The following is a 17,437-nucleotide window of genomic DNA, read 5'->3' on the forward strand; positions in this document are numbered from 1 at the left end:
CTGCACTGCTCCAACATCTATCTGGCCATCCGAGTTTCTCAACCATGGTTTCTTTTCACTAACATATATGGGCAATATTAGATTGGCTGCTGCTAATTCACTCCGCCCAAGTTCCTTTGACCATTATTCTATCTACCAAAGTTAGCGTTCATACCCAGCCATTACAGCTCTTAGTAATTAGCAATTAGCAAGGATTGCAGAAAAGAGAATGATGTATATTTAACACATAGAAGCAGCCAGCTGTTTAAAAGTAATTGTGATATAAATTACAATGATACCCTAGTGTTCAGTACCTACGCAAGGGTGGAAGGTTTACATGATTTAATGTTTCCAGGTAAACAGATGCACTGAACTAGCAGCTTCAAAAATGATTATTTGATATATTCAGTCGTAGTTTGATTTATTTTCTGAGGAGCAAATTCATCTTATTTTGGACTGACGTTAGCATTCTTTTGTTTTGAAATAACTTGGAATCTAATCCAGACTCCCAGAGTAAACTTGCTTGCATAAATGTGCCTTTTCATAACAGCTGCTGGATAAATTAAGCACAAACCGTAAGCTTCAAATCATGCATCACCACTTTAGAAACTGTAAGCTGATCTTGCAGTTGAGCCAAGTAGATTACTTGAGCACAACCACTTCACAGAGCACTAAACGCAGCTAGTTGTGAGTGTTGTCCCCAATAAAATTCAGATGTTAAGTGAAGTAATGATACCCGTAAGTTTTACAAAACTAGATTATTTCAAGGAAGTGTGCTGACCTGAAGTGCTCATCTCCTGCTTCTGTATCTTCCCAGCCCCAAGCCTTTGGCCATAATGCTGACATATACTGAGGAAACACATTCACACTTTAAAGAAAATTAATGTCATATATCTAAAGATAGACCAATTTACCACATGAAATAAAATGCAAGCACAATAAAGCTATACATGCCTTGAGCAACAGAAATACTAGTGTCACCCAGATATACACTCAGTGAAGCACTTTTAGATCACCAACAAAAAAATATTAGAAGATCTGATTGACTCAGCTTGGTACAATTCAAGCAGGCAGGGTAATATGAATAGTGCATGATATATGTTTATATATCCACAGATAAATACTGCGGAACTTGTTTCATCATTCTACTTGTGATTTCTTTATTTTAACATTTTACACCCTGCTATCTCTTCTCAAACTGTGTATATCCTGCCTATTCTCTCCAACAAAAAACGATTCAGTTACTGTTTTTGGTTTGGTTTCCAGTATCTTCAAGATTTTAGCTTTCACGTGTATCTCCTTTTTGATAAACACGGTTGAGCTCACTAATATTCTTTGAATTACTGAATGCATCTTTAATTCTTGCATAACTGGATGGGAATGAAGGAGACCTTGAACTTTCCAACAACAGTTTTGCATTGTCCTCTATGTAGTTCTCTTTTGAATTCAGTGCTCAGGTCAATCAGAGAATGTTTACCCTTACCAGGGATGCCCTGGTTTTCAGGGTGTTTGTCAGGCCAGTAAAGTAAGGTTTCCTCTCTCTGTTAAATTAATTATCTAATTTTTAAAAAAATTAGCCTTCTCTGAACTTTGAACTATACTGTATTTTGCAATAGTTTACCTTAAACAGTCACACATAATCAATTTAAATTCCAGTGTTCAGAAAAGTTTGTGTAATACCTTTATGCTACGTCAAAGTAGTGCATTTTGACTCTGTTGCCATTTCAAAACTCAACATCTGGCATTAATTCTGTATCGTGCTATAACTTGTTTGCAGAGCACTTCTATTTTTAGCTGTTAATCTGTTTACTTAAAAGCAATATCCATAATCTGCAGTCAAACTATTAGCTACTCTGAAGGATCAAATGAAGATAGCAGACTTACGGATACCTGTGATGATCAAATCAGGAATAGACTAAGATTTTTGCCATCATCTGAATCTTAGGAATGGTCAGTTATGTGCAGTTCCATTTTATGTGTCACTTTTTTAAAGGCATAATGCTTTGAAAGGTAGAACAGGCAGGGCCACGTTAATGAACACAGCATGGCTGGCAGTCTGAAGTGTGTTTATCTTACTGCAAGGAGTTAACAGGTAAAGCAGCTTAGGGGCTGGATTAGTACATGGGACGACAATATTGTAGCCATTGCAGAAACTTAGTTGAGAGAAGTCCAGGATTGGCAGCACCACGTTCCAGGATTTAGATATTTCAGGCATGATAGAAATGGATGCAAATGGGTGGAGGAATTGTATTACTGAATAAGGAGATTGTCACATCTGCACTAGAACTAGAATTGGGTTTTGTTGTCACATGTACTAAAGTACAAGGATACAGGAGTACAATGAAAAGTTTACAGTGTCACCCCACAGTGACTCCTGAGGTACAAGATACTTGAGTAAAAAATCTTAGGTAAGGATTAAAAACAGAAATAAGTTTGAAAATTCAATATTACTGTTCTTGTCAGTATAAGGTAGTAAATAAGAAATAAAGTTAAAAGTTCCAAAATACAGTCCTTCTATAGCTAAGGGCTTGCAGTCACTCCATAGTAGCTTTCCTAACAAGGGCTCGATCTCTCTTCTGTGCTGGGTTTGATCTCCTGATTCCCCACGTAAGAGAGCACGTCTTGGAGGGTTCGTCCAGAGAGGCCATATGGGTAGAACTCGGGAATAAGAAAGGGGCCATCACTATGATGGGGTTACACTGCAGGCCTCCCAATAGCGAACAGATGATAGAGTAACAGATATGTAAGCAGGCCGTGGAAAGATGGGAAAAGAACAGCGTTGTTCTTGTCAGTGAGTTTAACTTGTCCAGTATTGACTAGGCCTCCCTTAATGCAATGTGTTGTGATGTGGCAGAATTTGTTAAGTGCATCAAACAATATGTAGACAGCCCAACTAGGAGAGGGATCATACTAGACCTTGTGTTAGACCCTGGCCAAGTGACCAAAGTTCCACTGGGCGAGCCTGTTGGAAACAGTGATCAAACTTCCATATATTCTGAGAATAATGGGTAAGGATAAGACAGCTCCTGAGATGAAAGTAATAGATTGGGGGAAGACTAACTGCAACATAATTAGCCAGAAACTGGGTAAATTAGATTTGGTGGGGAAGGGGGAGTGTGGCTGTTGGAGAGTAAATCTATATCTGATATATTGGAGTCTTTTAAAGGCCAGCTGATTGAAATTCAGGAACAGCATATTCCTGGGAAGATGAAATCTAAGGATAGCAAGATTCAGGAATCCTGGATGACAGATATTTAAAATTTTGTTTAAAAATAAAAAGGAAGAACAGATAAAGTTTAGGAAACAGTAATCAGACAAGACCCTTGAGGAATATAAAGGAATCAGAAAAGAATTATGCACTTGTGACTTTGGATGGTGATTTAGGTACATAAACAAAATTTTCCTGAGAATATTTCTAAACCCATGTGAAATAAACAATTTTTTTTCTGTAGTCTCCACATTCTTAGTTTGTTGTATGTGACATTACCTTTCTTTCAGGTGAAAATGGTCTTCCGTTACCCATCACACGTTACAGTCCTGAACAGCTTCCTCCAGAAAGTTCACCATTTTTGGAAAGGAATTTTGTCTGTAGGTTAAGATGTCTCCTGGATAATTCCTCTGGATTTCTGGTAAAGTTATTTTTGACATCATCTAAATTTGAAATGTGAAATAAAAGGATGAAGTTATTTAACAACAAAAAAAATTTAAACCAAAACGACTTAGTTCAATGTCTGCTATAATTAAGTGAGTTGCTGGCTTTGTGGTTCTTTGTATTATAATGTTAACAGGTGCTAAACTAATTCCTAGGATAGCTCCTTCAAAGCAAAGATTGTCTTCTGATTAATTAATGGAAGTTCACAACACAAAGTGTTTCAAATTCTATAACTAATTGCCTTGAAGAAGGATTTTTGGTATGAGCCTATGTTGACAGATTGATGAGTAAGCATGTGACTTGAACTAATACTTATTTCTGAACCAACATGCTCGCATAAATTATGTGTTAGTTTTCTTAAATATATGTCTAATTGCTTCAACATCATTGTAAGGTCCAATGCCTTTATTTTTCCAAACAAGCAAGAGGGAAAATGAAACTCCCCATCATGTATGTACAAATGCAATGTAAAACTGTACATGAGAAGGAGGTGTAAAAGTTAGAAAGCTAATTTGAAATGGTCTGTTCGGCAAGCCACACTCTTTAGTAATGAAAGTTAACATTTTTACAAATGTGGAGACTCATTTCTTCAGCTTTTGGTTGTTAAAAATGTTTGTAATGTAAAAGTTCTTTTTTTTCCTCTTTTACTTTGCTAATCTATGTCTTTCACTGCCCAACTCTGCTCCCCAACTCCCCTATCACTGCTTTTTCTCTCAATCCAATCTTTCTTACCCTCTAATTGAGTGGAAACTTCTGCATTTACTCATCCCACCACATTTAGATTAAAACAGGGGTGATGCCTCTCACTGCATCACCTACTGGACCTCATGCTGATCAGGTCCATCAGTAATCAATTGATGGATTTTTCACTGCGATCATTTCCTGGAATAGTGTTGTGCTGCTCTACCTGAAGTTGTTGGACAGTTAAGGGCTGGAAACAATGAGTCACAGTGCCATCAAAGATCAAGCAACCTGGAGGACCAGGAGTAGCAAGCGTGGAATATAGCTTTCCAGCTGAAATCGTTAGGTGCGATTGGTGGGGAGAGTATGGTCAGAAGCAAGAATAGATGGTGTTTATCAGCAACCATTACTTGGCACACATTTGCCTCTTGATTTCCCTCAGTTTGGGGAAGGTAAAGAGGCTTTGATCCCAATACTTATACCGGTCTAGAAGACTGTGTCAGTTTTCTTGCCTACCAGCAATGGAGCTATTGGCAGCTGTGACATGAGGAGGTCCTTAATTGGTTGCTAATGACCATTTGAGGGTGTCAGTTGATCGCATGGTGCCCATGGATGTATTCCCAACCAAACCTTACTTTCTGTGGTGGTGAGAAGGAAATTCGTACTCCGTAATGCCACCGTCTCCCCATTCAGCCACTATCCCTCCTTTTCAGGGAAGTAACATCCACTCTTTATGTCTCATTTTGTAGCAGAGCTGTTTTGAATTCATGTACTATAATTTAAATTTCCTTTATGGCCCTTGCACTGTTAATTTAACAATGGTTCAACGAAAACAGAACAAAACATTTTTCTCGTTTTGAACATGTGAACTTTTCCTCAAATTGCCAACACGTACACTTAGCTTTTGAAAGAAACTATATTTATTTGTGCAGCTGAACCACAAGAATATTCATTCCCACCATAGTGGATTCTTCCCTTACCCTCTTAGCTTTGATCTGGTGATGACTATTTAAACAATTTTATTCACCAGTTGTATTATTTACATTCCTTAAGGGAGAAGAGATGAGAGGCAATTAGGAGGAATGATTAAGGTAAATAAGAGTAATAGTTCACGTGTGGATAAAGGCAAAAGGAGCAGTGAGGGGGCAATTTAATGAATCAACGGTTTCTGGAGGTGGAAGGTATCACTATTAGGCATTTGAGAGTAGAAAAGGAAGCGACTTTTGGGAAAATTTGTTTCCAGGACAAGGGAAATAAAGGGAACAGAAATGAAATGTCAGATAAACTCAACAGTTTTGACAGCAAGTGTGGAGAGAGGAACTGAATTAGTGGATGGAATTGCTACAAAGGGTTGTTCCATATTTTAGCTTGTGATCAGCACTTTGTCATTTGTTTAATAGGTGCAGCATTGTATAACCTTAATTTTTAATCCAGTGTTTCACCCATATGCTAACTTGTTAACCCACAACTGAAATGAGAAGGTATTTCTTTAACCAGAAGGTAGAGAATCTTTGGAATTCTGCATCACCTGTGGGACATGAAATATCCATTATGTTTGGCACGGACAAGTATAGATTTCTTCATGCCAATGACATCATTGCATTTTGAAATAGTGAAGGAAAATGGTGTTGAGGTGGAGGATCTACAATGATAGAGCTGGTTTGAGGAACTAAATGGCCTACACCTGATTCAATTCCATTAGCTAATTAATACTGGGCAAATTCGGAACTTGATCGCCTATACAGCATTTCCTTGTGTCTTTCCATGTGTGTTTTGGTACTGCTTTGGATTTTTCCACTCCCTTTACCCCCCCCACTTTTTTTTTCTTTATCACTACCAGGTGTCCTCTGTTCTCTGTCCTCAGGTAATCAGCCCTCCCGCAATCCTAATCTTCAGTATTCCTCTTTATGACTTAACATGCCAGATAGTAAGAGTTTCTACAAGTATTTAAAAAAGAAGTGAATATTGGTTCCAGCAAGCTTGAGACTGGTAAACTAATAATGAGAAACAAGGCTATAGCAGAACTGTCTAACTGTTGTTTTGTATTTGGCTTCACAATGGAAGACACAAAATAAAAGTTCAAAATGTCCTTAAAAATCAAGAATTAAAGAGGAAGGTGAAACTGAAACAATCACAATTATGGGAAAACTACTAGTGCAAAAAGATGATAAGTACCCTAGGCCTGATTGCCTGTATCCCAACGACTAAGGAGGGTAAAATCACTGGTTATCTTTCAAAATTCGCCAGATTCCAGATTGTAAAATCATAAATGTAACTCCTCAATTCAAGAAAGGAAAGAGATAGAAAGCAAGAAACAGTAGGCCGGATAGCCTAACTGCTGCCACTGGAAAACTGCAGAATCCATTATTAAAGAGTTAGTCGCAGGACATTGAGAAAATCCATTATGCAACGAAACAGTATCAACATAGTTTTGTAAAAGAACAATGGTATTTAACCAATGTATTCTAATTATGTGAATAAGTAATAAACCAAATGGATAAAAGTGAGAATGTAGATGTTGTGTACTTTGACCTTTAAAAAATCTTAAGTTGTCAAATAAAAGTTACTACACAAAATAGAAGCTCCTGGATGTTGAGGATAACATATTAGTCTAGATTGTTTAACTGGGAGGAAGCAAAGAGTAGAAATAAATTGACCATTTTTAATTGGCAACAAGTAACTGGTGGAATGCAATAGAGACCGGTGTGGGAGCTATAACTGTTTGCAATTGATATTAGTGCCTTGACAAAGGGGACTTGCTGTATTATAATTAAATTTGCTGATGACGCAAATATAGGTAGTGGTTCCCTGCAATGCACCTGAAAATAGTCCATTTTTGAATCAGTAATGTAACATTGTTGTGCAGTCAAATAGGGCCCTTAGGTGAGCATTTTGTCGCACAGCATTCCGAATAACTGCTCACCTGCAGGTTGTTTGAACTTCGTGGGTAAGGTCAGTTAATCATTTAAAAGGCAGTCAGTATCTGATTCAGGGATTATATATCATGCAGAGGGTACTTGTTGGCTACCATCCCCTGCCTTTGCTTCTGACCCTCCTCTTGTGAAAATACACCCTCCCCAATTCCATGTTACTTACCTTTCGTTTCGCACCTTCCACGATTCTGAGACATCAATGTGGTGTTACCCCTGCCCCAGAGTCATGTTGCCACGGGAAGGTGGTTCCTTCAGCACATCTTTTGAGACTTTTATATTTGAGTGTACTAGTTATAAGTAAGTAGACTGCTGACATTGTCTCTACCTTTTTAGTAAAGTAATCTGAGCCTGTCTTTGATTTCCAACCATCCAGGTTTATTCTGAGACTGCAGAACAGGTCACATGACCTCCTTTATGTAGAAACTGTGGCTTTAAACAATAAAGCTCCTACAAAGGTCTTAGAATTGACGCAACCTCAAAATACTAATATTAGTTTCAGTAAGACCTGTCTGAAGGTTTAACTTTTTAGGAGTATTGTAAGCATATTGCATAGACATTGAAGTAGGTAAGTGTCCAGTCATAGCAATACTGTCTTGGATCTTTTGCAATTGCATTCCAACCCAGTGCATTTGTGGCAGAATGACCTAAAAGTCCTCGTATTGTGAATAATGTAATACTCGTGTATATAATCTCAATTTCTGTGTTTCAGTGACAAATTAACTTCAATAACAATGCAAATATCTGTACAAAAATGAAGACAATAGTAATGAAGTATCTGTACAGTAGTTGTGTGTAAATTCACATGGAGTTTTTTTCATGGATACTTTAACATTGGTGAACGCTTAAAATTAATAAATTTTGTTCTAACAAAAGGTGATTAGTGTTTTCTTGGAACAAGGTGATCAAATATTTCTGTAGTAATACTTTCTAATGTACAGTGTGACAGTTTTCTGTTACAAGTGTTTGCCCCTGTTTGTAACATTAAAAATATATAAATTCTTTGAAATCTATAAAAGGCTTCACTGACTGAGGTGCGTTTTGGTGTTGGCAAACTTGGGGTTCTCTGATCCTACCTACAAAAATAATGGCATCACTTAAAGAAATGAATTTTCCAGTTAAAATTACATATTGAAACCATTTTGTTAATTCATAATGTATAACGCATTGCTGTTTACATTAATCTTTACATCGACTGACCTGCTGTTGAATATTAACACATGTTTTGATGCTGCACTCTGGATTAAGTTTCTAATATACTTCAATCATTTACAATCAAAATTATCAGGTACAAATGACAAATGTAATAACCAGTTTCTGAATTTGTCCTCTCAAGGCCATGAATTTCCAAGGCAGACTCAAGTTGCTGTACGAACAGAACATGAAGGGAAAAGATGGCTCCTGCATCCCTCCACAGTTGGCGTTGTTCGCAATAGCGACGCCTCTGCAACCTCCATCCATTCTGGAGATCCGAACCAAAAATTTCATTTTCAGAACTAAGCACAAACTAGACTTCACGCCAATGGGCTGCGATTCTAAGTGAGTGATTTTATTTAGCTAAAATTCAGAAAGACAGTTTTATATCAAATACATTAGTAATTTAGAAACTTACTTTGGTTAGTGAAATAAATGGTGCATTATTCAATATGCAAAGTTTCTGCAGGTCTGAGCAGCTTGAGAGTTGTCCTTCTGAAGAGATTTTGTTTAAATAACCACAACGCATTCACAAACATAGTAAGGCAGGTAAAGGAAAAGCAAAATATTGCCAAACCACAAGCAAGGTAGAGATTAAGAATTTATTCAAGGTATTTTAATTTATTAATCTGGAGGACTCCACATCTAAAGATTAAGGAATTTCACTCTGCTAATTTTTTTAGAAGTGTGCTGTGAAAATTAAATATATTTACTTAGGATATGCATGTCTATGATTAATTCCCATTTATTTTAAGATACTTAGTACAGCAATAGGAAGTCAGCTTGTATTTTTTGTGTTCAAACCATTGATGTTAGATTGGGATCCACAATCTTTGTTAATTTTCAAAAGCAAGTGTGCAACCAAGTAAGCCATAGCTGGCACATCAAAGAGCAAGAAATAATGAATGCATCGCCAGGAGATTGCACAGATCAAAAAAAGTAGGCTCAGCGGTCACAACTTCACAATGTACAGTCTCCTGAACAATGCCAAGAAATTATAAGTCTGCAAAAGTTTTTAAATCATTGGCTCAATGCCTACAATTTCTCAACATATACCTCCCAAAACATTCACAGGAGTACTGGAGCTCCGAATCAGTATTTGAATTAGGTTTATTGTCACATGTATTGACATGAGTGTAGTGAAAAGTTCACAAGTTACCACTTACGGTGCCATCTTAGGTATAAAGATGCCTAGGTACCGAATTATATCTCATGTTTAATAGCGATGCTCTCAAAATGTTCCAAAAATGTACCATGTGTAACATCTTAACATGAACCTGTAAATTAAGAAGATGAACTGAGAGAGAGTTATTCAGTGAGGAGCGCAGCTCCAGTACAACCTGTATTTTATGAATAAATTTGAGGGCGCCATGTAGGAGAAATATCAAGTTAAAAGAAGACAGTATTTGGTTTCTCTTTAGAATAAGTTTTTTTTTCTGTTCATTTATGGGATGTGGGCATCGCTGGCTGGCCAGCATTTCTCGCCTACCCCTTGTTGCCCTTGAGAAGGTGGTGTCGATCTGCCTTCTAGAACTGCTGTAGGTTGACCCACAATACCATTAGCAAGGGAATTCCAGGACTTTGTCTCAGCGATTGTGAAGGAACGGCATTATATTTCCAAGTCAGGATCATGAGTGGCTTGGAGGGGAACTAGGAGGTGTTGGTGTTCCCAAATATCTGCTGCCCTTTTCCTTCTAGATGGAAGTGGTTCTGGGTTTGGAAGGTCCTGTCTAAGGCTCCTTGGTGAATTTTTGCAGTGCATCTTGTAGATAATACATACTGCTGCAACTGCGTTTTAGTGCTGGAGGGAGTGAATGCTTGTGAATTAGTGCTGATCAAATGGGCTGCGTTGTCCTGTATGGTGTTAAGCTTCTTTAGTGTTGGACCTGCATTCATCCAGGCAAGTGGGGAGTATTCCATCATACTCCTGATTCGTTCCTTGTAGATGGTGTACAGGCTTTGTAGAGTCAGGAGTTGAGCTACTCGATGCAGTATCCCTAGCTTCTGACCCGCCCTAGTAGCCACTGCGTTTATGTGGTGAGTCCAGTTGAGTTTCTGGTCAATGATAAACCCTAGGATGTTGATAGTGTAGAATTCAGTGATGGTAACACCAGTGAATGTCAAGGGGGTGTAGTTAAATTGTCTCTTTATTGGTAATGGTCATAACCTGGCATTTATGTGGTGCGAATGCCACTTGCAACTTGTCAGCCCAAGCCTGGATATTGTCCAGATCTTATTGCATTTGAACATGGACTGCTTCAGTGTCTGAGGAGTTGTGAGGAGTTCCTTTTTCTGAAATGGTTCAAAAATTTTGGAAAAGTGCACAAGTAAAATTGATTTTTTTTTGGAGCAAATGCCACCTGCAGGCATGAGCCTGCAACTTTTAAAGGGGCATCAGCATTTAGTAAAAGAGAGAAGGAAAGCAAAAGTGGATATAAAACAAAGTAGTACCATACTTTTAGATTTTTGTGCTGTAATTTTAGAGAGTGTAAAGCTACAGGAGAAATGGCAATCCATTGGCATTCTGTCAGAACCTCAGTGATTCTTTTTTAAATAAATCTTTATTTAAAAGATCAGCAGGCAATTGACAGTATGTGACAGGCTGAAAACAGCTTTGCTCTGCTTTTTTGTTCTGACACAATGGAATTATCTTGTAATTCTAAATAATTCTGTTCTTAGGATCTCAAATTATGAAACTTTCATGACTTTAATCTTTTTCTCATGCTCTTCAGTCTTTTTGAACCCAAATTGGGCATGCTAAAATCCAGGAAGCTGAGCATATTTGTTTTCTTTGATGGTACCTGCAGTGTTTACATTGCTCAGTATTTGCTGCCTTCCAATCATAGTTCCAGCCAGCCCTCAGCACTGTGATGATTTGCTGGTCAAAGTTATTGGTGATCTACTGTGTGACTCTAACCACAGTTGTGTTCCTCGTTGACCCTTGCACTGCCTTTCATGCTATAACTCCTTGCTTTGTTCTTACCTCCTGGTTCCACTGCCAATTTATTGCAGCATAAAGAAGGAACTTGATATTTATATGTCTGTAGTTCCCCCCTTTTCTACCTCCTTGCTTTTAAAGAAGATCAAACCTCCAAAGGCCTGGAGCCAACTTCTGTATGTATGTTGACAACCTACTGTACTTCTCCAATTGCTTTGATCCCAGTAATTATCTCTGTGCTTTCAGGTTAGTTGCCTGGTATTAGATCTCGGATGGAATAAATTTTCCATAATTGAGCATCGGCAAGAACAAAGCATTCTTTTTCTGAACCCTGTAATAAACTCTACTCCTTTAACAATGACCTTTCAGGCTGTCCCTGTCTACGTCTGGCACAGGCATTCTATTTTGCAGTAAATCTTTATGTACTTCTAATAATTCCTTCTTCCCCAAAATGTGTGGTTTAAACTCTTCCTTCTCAATTTCAAATCACTCCATGATACTTCCTTCAGCAACTTGGCATTCCCTCTTACTTCCATCAATTAACCTGCATCAATCTGCCCCCTATTCCTCACCTTTCCAGTTAACAACATCCTTTGGCTTTCCTTCCCCCTTCAATCTATTAGTTAGAACCTTGAGCCATTTTGGACCAGTTCTATCGAACATCTAAATCTTATCATTTTTCCTCTGAAAAACTCTTACACCAAGTTTTATTTGACCTATTCTAATTTCCTTACTTTAACTTAGCCCTCTGTTTTTTATGTTACCTTTAAAAGGTACCTTTGATAGTCTTTCTGCATTAAAATTGCAGGACAAATATGCCTAGTACAGATTATTGTATCTAACAATTGGATTACAGACATGATGAAGTAGACTTCAATCTTTCTAATTAGACAGAAATGCTGGAGGAACAACTCATTTCAAAAAAACTTGTTGGAGTATATTTAGTATGGCTGTTAGGCGTATGATGTACGACAAAGCACCAGTTTTCAGTTCACATTGAATTTTAACAATACTGTTTTAGAGATTTCTTAATATTTCTCATGTTCCCTGTCTGAGAGCACCAGGAAAATATGAAATGTTACAGAGGTCTTCTTCAGTCGTGACAATATGGTCATAAGCTTTGGTGCAATATTCTGTCAATCCCATTTAATTGTTAAACTTGTTGTTTTGGTTAAATTTATAATCCATGTTGTTTAAATTTGTTCTTGCCAATTACAACATCGCATGAAATACGCATAATTATGAGACAGGAATTACTGAGTTATGTTGACAATTGGCACTGAATGTGAAGCTGTTGGAATTTAATTATTGGTAGTTTTTATTCCATTTTAATAGTTTACTCACATCCAAAAATTCTATACCCCTCACTCGTTTGAAAATTTCTGGCATGGCTAGTTAATACCAACATGTTTATACGTGTGAATTTTGAGGGAATAATCCTTTGATACTTCTTTTAAAGTGAATTATACTATAGAATTGTGCACTTTTGTTTAATTTGCAGAGGGGAGATAGTGCTGGGTTATACAGAGACAGAATTATGTATGCGAGGAAGTGGCTATCAATTTATTCATGCGGCTGACATGATGTATTGTGCAGAAAACCATGTCCGAAGTAAGTACAAGATCCAGTTTCATGGTGACTCACCTGTTTCTGGTTTTTTTTCTGTCTGGAAAATTCCACAAGTTTATCTAGTGGCTCAGATCAGAGTTCAATAATCCTTGAATAAGAGACTTCTCTTCATACAAATAAAGCTAATCAAAATTCAGCTCTTTGTAATGCATGCAGCCTACCCTGTCCATAATACCCTCTCCATTACCGTCCCTCTCTCCACCCGCCCCTCTACCCCCTTCCTCGTATGCTGTTGCCTCTCTTCTACTCCATCCACTACATTGCCCCTCTTCTGGACCCTGTTTGTTACCTCCCCTGCCCCCTATTTCTTACCCTATCCTCTGTTTCCAAACTAAATTAATCCTTCATTATCATGAGCCAAACGCAAGCTGATGGCCTTCAGTACTTTACCTGTTGTAAACCACTACAAAATGAGCAACTCTCCATTAACATTCAGAGGTTCCCTGCTCTGATCTAGGTTTTATTTCAATAAAAGCCATCGCAGCAGTAATAATACACACAAACGATTATTTTAAAATCAAAACTCTAAAAATGATAATGTACATTTAAGTCACAAACCTTTCAGCCATCTGAGGAACAGATTTTCCAACTGCTGATAACAGTTTACAATGCCCTACACTTGTTTCTAGTACTATTATAATATGAGGCCATCTTCATACCAAATGTGAATTATTTTACGAAAGCAACTCTAGATAAGTTCTTAATGCATTTCTCTACAGTATCAAATTTCATTCAAATTGACTGTGTAAGTTCATCTACTAACTTAAATGAAGTATAGGCTTAATTATGAGAATTAAATATCAGTATTTAATTTTTCTTGATTTTGAGAGACTATAAGGGAACACAGTCCGTGTTGTGTTCGGAAAGCCATATCGTTGTCTTGTTAGATGAGAAAGTGTGACAGTTCTGGTTTTTTACTTCATATTAAATGGCACATAACAATTTTATTTATTATTTATCTACCATCTGAAGTTTCAGCAGGCAGATTTGATTGCCAAATTAGTTACTGAAGCACTATTTCAGCATTGAGAGGCACAGCTGATCAGTTATTTTCCCCTCTGCTTTCTACATTTTAGTGATGAAGACAGGAGAAAGTGGAATGACTGTTTTCAGGCTTTTGACCAAGGAGAATGGATGGACTTGGGTGCAAGCAAATGCAAGATTGGGATACAAGAATGGGAAACCAGATTACATTATAGCTACACAAAAACCCCTCACGTAAGTACTGGCAGATATTAACATTGAAATCCAGCAGTTTGTTCAGTTTTTGATCGCTAAGCAAACTACTGAGGCCACTTGTAGCTTTTATGATTTTTTTTTCCCAGGTACGGGATAAACATAGATATTTGCCCTTGCAACTTTAGTCCAATTGTTTGTTTGAATGTTAATTGTTATAGAACATAGAACATTACAGCACAGTACAGGCCCTTTGGCCCTCGATGTTGTGCCGACCTGTCATACCAATCTCAAGCCCATCTAACCTACACTATTCCATGTATGTCCATATGCTTATCCAATGACAACTTAAACGTACCTAAAGTTGGCGAATCTACTACCGTTGTAGGCAAAGTGTTCCATTCCCTTACTACTCTCTGAGTAAAGAAACTACCTCTGACATCTGTCCTATATCTTTCACCCCTCAATTTAAAGCTATGCCCCCTCGTGCTCGCCGTCACCATCCTAGGAAAAAGGCTCTCCCTATCCACCCTATCTAACCCTCTGATTATTTAATATGTCTCAATTAAGTCACCTCTCAACCTTCTTCTCTGTAATGAAAACAGCCTCCAGTCCCTCAGCCTTTCCTCGTAAGACCTTCCCTCCAGACCAGGCAACATCCTAGTAAATCTCCTCTGCACCCTTTCCAAAGCTTCCACATCCTTCTTATAATGCAGTGACCAGAACTGTACACAATACTCCAAGTGCGGCCGCACCAGAGTTTTGTACAGCTTCACTATAACCTCTTGGTTCCGGAACTCGATCCCTCTATTAATAAAAGCTAAAACACTGTATGCCTTCTTAACAGCCCTGTCAACCTGGGTGGCAACTTTCAAGGATCTGTGTACATGGACACCGAGATCTCTCTGCTCATCTACACTACCAAGAATCTTACCATTAGCCCAGTACTTTGCCTTCCGGTTACTCCTACCAAAGTGCATCACCTCACACTTGTCTGCATTAAACTCCATTTGCCACCTCTCAGCCCAGCTCTGCAGCTTATCTATGTCTCTCTGCAACCTACAGCATCCTTCGTCACTGCCCACAACTCCACCGACCTTAGTGTTGTCTGCAAATTTACTAACCCATCCTTCTTCGCCTTCATCCAGGTCATTTATAAAAATGACAAACAGCAGTGGACCCAACACTGACCCTTGCGGTACACCACTAGTAACTGGTCTCCAGGATGAACATTTCCCATCAACTACCACCCTCTGTCTTCTTTCAGCAAGCTAATTTCCGATCCAAACTGCTGTATCTCCCACAATTCCATTCCTCCGCATTTTGTACAATAGCCAATTGTGGGGAACCTTATCGAACGCCTTGCTGAAATACATATACACCACATCAACCGGTTTACTCTCATCTACCTGTTTGGTCACCTTCTCAAAGAACTCAATAAGGTTTGTGAGGCATGACCTTCCCTTCACAAAACCGTGCTGACTATCCCTAATCAATTTATTCTTTTCTAGATGATTATAAATCCTATCCCTTATTATAACCTTTTCCAACACTTTACCAACAACTGAGGTAAGGCTCACTGGTCTATAAATACCAGGGTTGTCTCTACTCCCCTTCTTGAACAGGGGAACCACATTTGCTATTCTCCAGTCATCTGGCACTATTCCTGTAGACAATGGCGAGTTAAAGATCAATGCCAAAGGCTCGGCAATCTCCTCCCTGGCTTCCCAGAGGATCCTAGGATAAATCCCATCCAGCCCAGTGGATTTATCTGTCTTCACCCTCTATAGGATTTCTAATACCTCTTCCTTGTGAACCTCAATCCCACCTAGTCTAGTAGCCTGTATCTCGGTATTCTCCTCAACAACATTGTCGTTTTCTAGAGTGAATACTGTTGAAAAATATTCATTTAGTGCTTTCCCTATCTCATCTGACTCCACTCACCACTTATCACTACCATCCTTGATTGGGCATAATCTTACTTTTGTGATTCTTTTATTCCTTAAATACCTATAGAAAGCCTTAGGGTTTACCCTGATCCTATCCGCCAACAACTTCTCATGTCTCCTCCTGGCTCTTCTGAGCTCTCTCTTTAGGCTTTCCTTCTGTATCTCAGTATATATGACTTTCCTTCTATCACTCAATAAATAAATGATTTAGAGAACTCTCTCTTTAATAGCTACACACCATAGAAACAAAGAAATAAATGTGGGCCATTCAGCCTATCAAGCTTATTCTACCATTTCAATACAATTGATGCCCTTTTCTCAAGCTATCCCCATATCCTCTTATGTCATTGGTATTTTGCGATCTGTCAATCTCTACTTTTAAATGTACTCAGTGATTTAACTTCCACAGCCCTTTAGGATATGGATGTCAAGGATTTATCAACCTCTGATTAAAGTTAAGAAATCTCCTCATATTGGTCCAAAGTAGTTTCCCACTTTATTTTGAAATTGTGCCCCCTGGTTCTAGACTTCCTAAACAGGGACAGTATCTACTGTGTTTATCCCTTCAAATATTTTGGAGGTTTCAATGGATTCTCTCATTATTGAAACCTATAGAGAATATAGGCCCGTTTTCTCCCCCACTTCCTTTTCAGAGGATAGTCACATCATCCCAGGAACAAATCTGATCATTGTTTATTACACTTTGATTGCACTACCTCCATATCAGTAACACCCTTCCTAAGGTAAAGATACCAAAATTGCACACAGTACTATGTGTACCTTAAATCAAGCATTTAACTTTTGTTTTGTTACGTGAACAACAAGTTGACCAAGCTCATGAATATTTTTCCCAGCATTTGTAATAATTCTGTTTTGTTTATTGAGTGGACTTTAGCATTCCTCACCTTCAGACTGATAATGCTGGTAGCATCTTTACTCCCACACTCAGCACAGATTACTTGCAGGCGTAATACTGCTAAAGAGTAAAAGCTGATTTTATTTTGCCCCAATCTCCAGGTATTCATTACCTCAATGGTATTGTATTTTTAATTTCAATTAATAGCTAAATAAGATTTGTGTTCTAGGGGTGATTTTGTTTTCTTGAGACGCCAATGAGAAATGAAGTAAAACTGCTCAGAGTTCATAGGACTCATTCAGCAACTGAGACTGTAATCTCCAAGGAATAGAATAGATTCAAAGCTAGACCCTTTAATAATGAATCCCTCCCAGGTTGGCTTATCTTCTATTGTTATTCTTGATAGTGGGTTGATTTTTGTGTGTTAATATGTAAAGCATAAAGGTTTGACTT

The 17,437-nt window shown here is 38.1% G+C and overlaps 1 protein-coding gene across 2 annotated transcripts in view; it reads left to right on the plus strand.

Annotated features, from left to right (window-relative positions):
• LOC125464337 (aryl hydrocarbon receptor-like) overlaps nucleotides 1-17,437 on the plus strand; it is a 175,771-nt gene that overhangs the window by 142,404 nt on the left and 15,930 nt on the right. For both annotated transcript variants that reach the window (XM_048556652.2, XM_048556661.2), the window contains exons 6-9: nucleotides 3,478-3,608; nucleotides 8,579-8,781; nucleotides 12,876-12,985; nucleotides 14,080-14,221. In XM_048556652.2, coding sequence (XP_048412609.1) covers nucleotides 3,478-3,608; nucleotides 8,579-8,781; nucleotides 12,876-12,985; nucleotides 14,080-14,221 — 586 coding nt within the window. The remainder of the gene's footprint in view (nucleotides 1-3,477; nucleotides 3,609-8,578; nucleotides 8,782-12,875; nucleotides 12,986-14,079; nucleotides 14,222-17,437) is intronic.

This window comes from Stegostoma tigrinum, chromosome 2 (genome assembly GCF_030684315.1).
Source record: "Stegostoma tigrinum isolate sSteTig4 chromosome 2, sSteTig4.hap1, whole genome shotgun sequence".
Classification (NCBI taxonomy): domain Eukaryota; kingdom Metazoa; phylum Chordata; class Chondrichthyes; order Orectolobiformes; family Stegostomatidae; genus Stegostoma; species Stegostoma tigrinum.